The 8,401-nt window shown below is 45.4% G+C and overlaps 1 protein-coding gene across 1 annotated transcript; it reads left to right on the plus strand.

Moving 5' to 3' along the window:
* The first annotated feature begins 4,334 nt into the window (after positions 1 to 4,334).
* cdc25b (cell division cycle 25B) lies at positions 4,335 to 8,401 on the plus strand. Its single transcript, XM_068751910.1, has 15 exons — positions 4,335 to 4,546; positions 4,647 to 4,729; positions 4,937 to 4,988; positions 5,880 to 5,921; positions 6,063 to 6,096; positions 6,197 to 6,310; positions 6,444 to 6,563; positions 6,653 to 6,784; positions 6,883 to 6,957; positions 7,065 to 7,250; positions 7,383 to 7,487; positions 7,592 to 7,654; positions 7,724 to 7,822; positions 7,928 to 8,173; positions 8,261 to 8,401. The coding sequence occupies exons 1-15, from the start codon at positions 4,335 to 4,337 to the stop codon at positions 8,399 to 8,401; spliced, it is 1,704 nt and encodes a 567-aa protein (XP_068608011.1).

Genomic DNA, 8,401 nt, shown 5'->3' on the forward strand with positions numbered 1-8,401 from the left:
AGCAAGCAGTTCCAATATAGTAGGAAGGATTCAAAGACTTCTGCGAGACGTTAAAGTGCATCCCTGACAAGCAAAAATGCAAATATCAAATGAGGAAAAGAGATATTTCGTATGATGATATCCTCCATAGCGATGTATCCTGATCTATTATTACAGATAAACCCCACCTCAGTGACTCTAGGGGTCACGTCTCTACCCTTCTCTGTTATATTTAAAATAAGACGTGTCCCTTTCTGCGAGTCATTTAGCTGAGAAGTGTGTAAAGGCAGCTGCTGATGGCCGTCTTATGCAAAGTTTTTCGGGCTGCATAGATTAAGATCAGCTCATCTAACGCTCTTAAGTGTTGAGTGTATTCACACACAAACAAGTTCTTTTTTTTTTTTTTGGAGTGGGAACCAACAGACTCTTCATCGCTGCTCGACGCAGATGAACCGCTTTGCATTTGTAAATGTCCAATGGCGTGAAATCTGTGAAACGCCAGAGGGGAGATGGGAAACAGCCGTCCTGAGAAAGGTGCATGCATGGCACCATCTCACAAACGCGCCGATATGACGCCGCTGCTCATAAATGCGCCGGAACAGTTATGCGATTAGTTCTCTGAGATACCTTCCAGAAAGATTTTATTTATGAGCCGATATGAGAATTTAATCTTGATAAAATAACTCTTGTGTCATTTAAGTCTAATTTAAAGCTTTAGGTACATTTTGGATATAGTATATATGGATGATGAAATATACTCTTTCAGGATGTGCCCCTGCACGCTATAAACCTCTTCCTCCTTCCTTTCTGTAGCCCCCATATCCACTACAGCCTCCCGTCTTCGTCTCCTCCTCATCTTTTGTCTGTCTTCCCTCCAGAGCCTCAAGCTTCAGCTCTCTGTGTCGTTGTCCATCTGTCATTTGCGGGACTCCTCCACAAGCAAATGTGCACTCCTTCATCCTCCACCCCAGCTCTTTGCATTCTAGTTGGGGGGGGTGGGGGGTGCTTACCGTTGAGGAGGTGACCTTTAGCAGGGGAGAGTGTGCATTGCTCTTCATGGAGACAATAAGAGGAAACAATGGCGTGGATGAACAGCACCAGGGAGGCAGTGGGGGGGAACCCGGGGCTAACCGACTGTCTGCATGTGCTCCCCCCCCAGAGCTCAACAAAGACAAGTGTGTCTGGTTTTATATTAAAACTGTGACCGATCGTCAAACAGATTCATGATAACAGTCATCGTCAATATGTGCTTAAAATTACTGCACAAACTCTCAATATTTCACATTTCAAATATCTTTATAAATCGGTTAAGTAATGCGTTTTGTAAATTGATAATAATCTTCTCTCTCGTATCAAACGTGAATTTCTTTGCACCTCAATCGTGTCTAAATCAGAACCCATATTCACCACCAAATCGGAAAACCCAGGATAAATCTAAAGATTCCTCTGAAAGATAACTGCTAATACCTCATGAATGGTGGATCTGCTGTGGCTCTCAGTCGTGAGGAGAAACCAGATATTTTGCCAACAAACCTGCATCTCAGTTTGTAAAAGCTTATCTTGGAAACCCTCTTATCTGGAAAGTCTGCAGCAGGAAACTAAGATGGTGGTAAGGATTTAATCCAACAGGAAACACACTGGGACAGTAGTTCACTGTAGTTGATTGGATAATTGAAAAATATTATTCATCTCGTCGAATTTAATGGGGTTATTGATACCGCGCTCACATCGACAAGATAAAGGTGAAGCTTCATGCCCCGAATGAGATTAGCCTAACATCATGCCAAGCAGCTTGTATGAAAACAGCGTGAGTTTATCCAATCACCAATTAGCTGTTGATTGGATAAACAGTTAGCTATTATTTTTAATGAAATCAAGAGCGATATTGATCATTTGAAGTGACTTTCTGCAAGAAAGAGCTGAGTGTGATTGCATTAGCCTAGTGACCAGCAGCTGAAGAAAGACAGCTACCCTGGCTTTGTTAATGGCGTTACTTAGCTGTTAGCTTTAGCACCATTTCATTACCATTATGGCTGGTATTGACAATCACAATGGAGGCTATATTAGAAGGCACATAAGCACATTTCAAAAAGTGCAAAATGCAAAAATGATGTTAATCAATTACAATTATTCCACAAATTGGAATCTAGAAGGCCAAACTATAGGCTTGCACCAATTTTTAATTGCACTTTAAAATATTTTGCGACTTTGTTAGAGTTTTTTTTTTTTTTCATTTCTTAACTCAGTCTCTTGAAAATTACCGGGTCAGTTCTAAAGTGAGAAAAGAAATACAGGCTTGTGGCAAAACCTTTTTGACTTTGATTATCTGGAAAATGGCAATGGATGTGGAATCCATTGCACCATTGACATTGTTAATGTTTATGCAAAGATTTTAATTTCAGCTTCAAATGAAAATTTCCAAATATTATTGGTCTGTCTCATTGGCCAAGAACAGTAAATCCAACGCAACCAAAAGACACGAATAATAATGGGATGAGGACTATAAGAATGAACCTCATTAGTTTATGGCGTTCACTGAAACTTTAACTGATGCGGATTCTACCAGCTAACTGCGTTCATGTTGTTTGAATGCCTTGGACCGAGTTGATAAGTGTCCACGCTAATACGTTATAGTCTTCATCACTTTGTAGGAAGAATCTTCTTGGAAGTAATCCCTGCTACGTGATCTCTGGGACTCTAGCTGTAGCTGGCGGTCACTGCCTGAGGCGAGCTGTAGAGGCCATGGGCTCGACCCGGGAACTTTATCCCACGTTGATAAAGCGGGTGTTGTGCCTCATGAGGAGATAATGTTTGCTTTACTGGATTCCAATGCAGATGCTATCAGTCCCTACCCTTAGCACCACCCGCATCTTGAGTCTCATGAGGTTCTTGGGCAGCTGATCAATTTTCTAGTTCTCCTTTTTCAGATGGTTCCATATCAACAGTTTATGTTCTACATTTGTCTGAAGTCACAACTTTGATGCAATGTGTGAGCAGAGTCAGAAAAAAATTCAAAGGGAAACTTTCATCATAATGACTGCAGTATCTGGACAGAGATAACCACAGAGTTGACAAAGAGGTAATGAGGTACAAGAGGTACGAGCTTTGGTACATCTGTTATCTGTGTGTTTCTGTCTGTCAGTGTGTGTAAGGAGGAAACTGTCTGACGGCGGGGTGTCAGTGCAGGTTTGGTGGGAAAAGTCTGAGGAGGTTAAATTCGAGGTGAGTCGCTCGCTCCCTTTGTCTCTTTCTTTTAATGTGGGGTGGGGATTCACAGGCCTCTGATCGTACCGAGAAAGATCATTAAAATTAATTTACATTTGAGATGCCAATTACACAGATACTTTTGTTGAATGAGGACTACTCCAGTGGACACTTTTTCTTCAAGCGAGAGGCTTGTAGTAGGCCCCTGCTTTGCAGCTGTAGTTTTGATTTAAATGACAGTAAAAGACTTTCTCATTGGAATACCAAAAGCACACCATGAGCCCAATAGTTTGGGCTCATGTGGACAACACATTCTTAATACAGTAGGATTATACATTGAGAACATTGACCTCTGGACAAAATAAAATTGAAACTTTCAAGATGGAATTCTGAATATACAGATGACGGTGACAAATTAAGGTAATATAGAATTTTCCTCTGAGATTAATAGAGTACAGTATTCTGATTCTGATTCCCAGTGTGTTTATTTCTGAACAAATGTGTTTTTCTTTAGACACGCAAAAACCACATATAAATAAAATAAACACATCTTTTTAAGCACATTTATCCATCACCATCTATCACCAGACAAACTAATTTTACACTGCACATATAAAAAAAAGTATTTAGGTTTATTAGTTAGGAACGGGATTCTCGGATGAAAATGGTCGAGAAGAAAGACGAACTTTTTAAAGGTTGCAAAGTTGCGATACATCCTCTTTCGTCACATCCGGTGAGAGAACAACGACAGTAAGCCGTTCCTGTCTGTGATTGGCTAAATTGGGAGTAACAGCAACAGTGATTGGCTGAAGGATTGCCGCTCTTGAGCTCCTATTTTGAACATAAATACCAACCCCTCCCATGTCTTTTTCCTCAGACACCAGGGACTGTCAGAAGGGGAGCTCGCTGTGCTGCAGCTATCTGACAGAAAGAACAAATATGCGGCTTTAGCGAGACCAATTCTGACCCGCCGAGTCACTTCTAGCGGGGATTCCGGATCATTTCGAAATGTTTTCCTAGTTTCTTTTTGCGAGGTAACTGGTTATCTTACCGGTTAGCCTGAAGTTCGGATAGTGCTAACTCACATTCCGACACGAAATTCCAACATTGCCATCACGTCTGCAGAATTCGTGCAGAATTGAACGTTAACCATGGAATCGCCAAGTGTTTGCGACGACGCCAGTCCCGTGAACATCGTTTACAAGAGTAGGCCCGACGATATCCCCGGCGTTTCTCCGCTCTCGCTGGCCGAGCTGAACTCGAATTCGCACTGCAGGAACTTGTTCTCCCCTGGACCTTCGACCATGTTGTCTCCCGTCACCAATTTGACTCTGGATTTGAACAATTTAGCCGGACTCGGAAAGTATTGAACATTTTATTCATTTATTTACTTTTTTATTTCAGTCTCCAACGGCTGTTTTTCCTACGGGCTCTGATTTGCATTTGCGTTTCCCCCCCTGCAGCCATTGCGATACTCCCAAAAGGAGAAAGTATGCGCCACTTGAGAAGGTCCCGTCCTTTGCTTCTGATGCTTCATGTGATTCTGGTAAGCCTGCTAAAGACTGATGCTACTGAAATTGATTATCCAGGGCCTGTGCATTTTTAGTTATTGATTTCAGTTATTGCTTTGATCACATGAGTATATGTCAGTTATTATTATTATTTTTCATCCAAAACGGAAACTAATTCAATAGTCTTCTACTGATTCTTGTGTTCAATCGGATTGATTTGCAACAAAGCTCTCTCCCTTCAGGTGTTGGCATGGATCCCCTCAGTCCCATAAATCCTGCTGAAATGGAAGACGCGTAAGTGTGATTGTCCTCACCGGGTCTGTTGTAATTAATCAGCCCCCTCTTTGTCTGTCCACCCTCACCCTGGACTCATCTGAACCAAGGATTACTGTTTCTACCGTTGTATTAAAGATGATGGGTTTAAAGAGATTAGCTTTCTTTGGTGTAACATCTTCCGATGGATGGGTCCAGACGTAGAAGATGGAGAGAAAACATTGGTAGTAGATAACGGGGGACTAGTTATCTTGAGTCGTGGGTGGCCCCCCCCATCCTTAATTCCCAGCTGGTTGAATCTGCAGACAGCTGCTACCGCCAGATGTGAGTTCCTTTACAGCAGCATTTTGTCCTTGCAGCTGCTTGGTTGCTAGGAGTTTTCAGACTGGGGGGAGGACACGCACTGTGGTTTATAGATAGCCCAACCCCTCTGGGTTCTGGCACACTCTTCCAATGCAGCCGGGGGGGGGGGCTATCCATCAGGGCTATTGAATTAGGGCACCCCCAGAGCATCGCTTGCCTCCCACCCCTCTTGCGGGCTGCACTGAATGGGGCACGCTCTCCTTGACAAACAAAGAGCTGGCTGCGTTTGCTCCAGCAGACATATGGTAGATTATGTGATCTCTGCATCCCTTCTCCCTCCGCACACACACACACACACACACACACACACACACACTTGGCAAACCACGTTTAGCATACAGGTGGGCCTTGCGCCAATACAAAGACTCGTCTCATTCAGCATTCGTCCAACTTCTTCTCGCCTTTTCTTTTTTTTGCTGGAGCCACAGGATTTTTTAACTTGATGACTCTCCTGTTTCTTTTGACCATTTCCTTTCAAACGTTTAAATGAAACTTGTTGCAGCTCTAGTTTCCATCTCGACAAGTTAGTTTGCATGTTTTCTGTTGCAGATTTGAAAAGGCCATTCAGCAGTCGAGCAGACTTGTTAACCAGTGAGTTTCTCTTCACTCAATCAGAATGTTTTATTGACTATATATATATATAATAATATATTTTGCCTGTCCTCATTTGGGACAGGCGAGTCTGTGCTTTTTAATCGACTTGCATTCACTCACTGTTTTTGTCAATTTCAGAAAAATGCCAATGAGAAGAAACAACTCGCTGCCCGTGAGACGTTTATTCCAAATAAGGCTGTCAAACATCCATAAAGCGGCGGCGTCTTTCCAGTCGCTGAGGCGCTTCTCACTGGAGTTTTCTCTTTTTGCAGCTCCAGCTTCAGAGTTTTAGTCCATCTCTGAAGGGACAGGAAACACAACCTCACCGCTATGGAATATTCAGCCAAAAATCCTCCCATCAAGTGGACAAGGAGAACGTTCCAGAGGTCAGTAGCTCCTGCTGCTAGTTGCTGGTGTTTGTTTCCGTTGCATTGTTTAAGGTTCTTTTTGTCCTGTTGGTTGTACAACTTGAGGAAGAGTCGGATCAATTGCTTAAATTCCGATTCTTTTTCTTTCCAGGAGGGTTTTGAGTTTAAGAAACCAACTAAGCCGGCGTCACGGAGCCGCATGAACTCCCTCGGCAGCAGTCAGACAAAGGACGGCTTCGCCTGCCGTCCCGGCTCTGCACCGGCCCTCATGGTGAGTAAACGCAACGGGATCGGCGTTCATCTTCAATCTGAAGTCTTTCACCACGATGCTGAAAACTTTAAATCTTCTCCACTTCCTAGTTTTCACCCCCCCCAGTCCAGCCGCTTGACATTCATGACTCCAGCCCTTTGTACCTGAGGCGCTCCTCCCTGACTTCCTCTCTAAATGACGAGGACGACGGCTTCCTGGATGTACTGGATGGTGACATCGAGGTGAAACCCCCCACTCCCACAGCTAGTCAAGCATCCGTAGTAACTAATGCGTCCACTTGGTTATTATCCGTTATACATTTGCCCCTTCGTGCCGACAGGACGACTCTGCGATGCCGATGGGAATGGTCAGTTTGCTCACTGCCCCGCTGGTGGCTGATCCCGGTGAAGACTCGGTAAGTTTCAATCAAGGAACTGAAGGCGTCCTGTTGCCCCGGACAACAGGTTTAAGGTTTAAGACTTGTCCTGAACGGCGTACTGAGTTCAGTCATTTTGCATCCAGCCTGTGATACGTTGCCGGCCGAGGAACCTGTTTCGGTCCCCGTCCACGCCCAGTCCCGTGTCCCGTCCCTGTGCGAAGCGTCCCGACTGCTCCCGAGATGAAAACACGCCCATCAGGGTGAAGAGGCGGCGAAGCCTGGCCGGAACGCAGGTCACCCTGGAGGAAAACTCCGAATCCCCGAGAATGGTGAGTGTTTGACTGAACACGTCTCCGCTGACCATCGGTTACCTTCCTGGTCTAAGTGAAGTAATGGATTTGAGGTCGGATGCCGATTGTCCCCAGTCACAAGTTGCCTCAGTTTCTCTCTCCTCCTTCCAGGACTGCTCTCTGCTGCAGCGGTCCAAGTCCTTCTGCCAGAAGGAGATTGAGAAGCTGCTGGATGGAGAGGACGACGCTAATGCGCTAATAGGTGACTTCACCAAGGTATTGGGAGCCTGTTGTGTTTCTGTGCATGTAAGGACTTAGTATTGTTTAACTTCCTCTCCTATTCAGCTTGATTTTCCTTTTTTTTTCTTTTTTTTTTTTAGCCTTTCGTCCTTCCCACAGTGGACGGCAAACACCAAGAGCTCAAGTACATCACCTCAGAGACGGTGAGCGGGGGCCCTTTGCTGGAAACGTAGGCGACGCATATAAAGTGCTGACGTGTATTCTGTCTTTAGATGGTGGCCGCTGCGTCCAACCAGTTCGATCTTTTGGTCGAGCGAGTCTTCATCATCGACTGCCGCTACCCCTACGAGTTTGAGGGAGGACACATCAAGGTGAGTCTCCAGACATTTAATGAAGACCCCTCCAAACGTTTCAAAGCGTCTCTGAACAACTGCGCCGTTGTTAGTTCCTCCGCTTCACGCGTTTTGTTCTTTCAGGGAGCGCTGAACCTCTACCAGGAAGAGCAGGTGGAGGAGTTCCTCCTCAAAACGCCCATCATCCCGTCCTGCCCGGAGAAACGCGTGGTCCTCATCTTCCACTGCGAGTTCTCGTCGGAGCGCGGCCCACGAATGTGCCGCTTCGTCAGGGAGCGAGACCGGGCCATGAACGCCTATCCCAAACTCCACTACCCCGAGCTCTACATCCTGAAGGGCGGATACAAAGACTTCTTCCATCAGTTCGAGGTTCGTAGGGAATCCGCCTCTCATTTAGCGAGCGCTTCAGCTGGAGCGGGTTTTTAACTTGTCACCCCCCCCCCCCCCCCCCTGCAGCCGCAATGTGACCCTCGGTCCTACCGTCCCATGCACCACACGGACTTCAAGGAAGACCTGAGGAAGTTCCGCCTCAAGAGTCGCACATGGGCCGGAGAGCGCAGCAAGAGGGACATGTACAGCCGACTGAAGAAGCTGTGA

Source organism: Brachionichthys hirsutus, chromosome 18 (assembly GCF_040956055.1).
Source record: "Brachionichthys hirsutus isolate HB-005 chromosome 18, CSIRO-AGI_Bhir_v1, whole genome shotgun sequence".
Classification (NCBI taxonomy): Eukaryota; Metazoa; Chordata; class Actinopteri; order Lophiiformes; family Brachionichthyidae; genus Brachionichthys; species Brachionichthys hirsutus.

What these genes read in the sequence shown, in the direction of transcription:
- cdc25b (XM_068751910.1), top strand. Translation starts at nt 4,335, where the DNA reads ATGGAATCGCCAAGTGTTTGCGACGACGCCAGTCCCGTGAACATCGTT. An exon ending in TGATGCTTCATGTGATTCTG is followed by an intron (nt 4,730 to 4,936) that starts GTAAGCCTGCTA and finishes CTCTCCCTTCAG; the next exon opens with GTGTTGGCATGGATCCCCTC. An exon ending in TTGAGGGAGGACACATCAAG is followed by an intron (nt 7,823 to 7,927) that starts GTGAGTCTCCAG and finishes TTGTTCTTTCAG; the next exon opens with GGAGCGCTGAACCTCTACCA.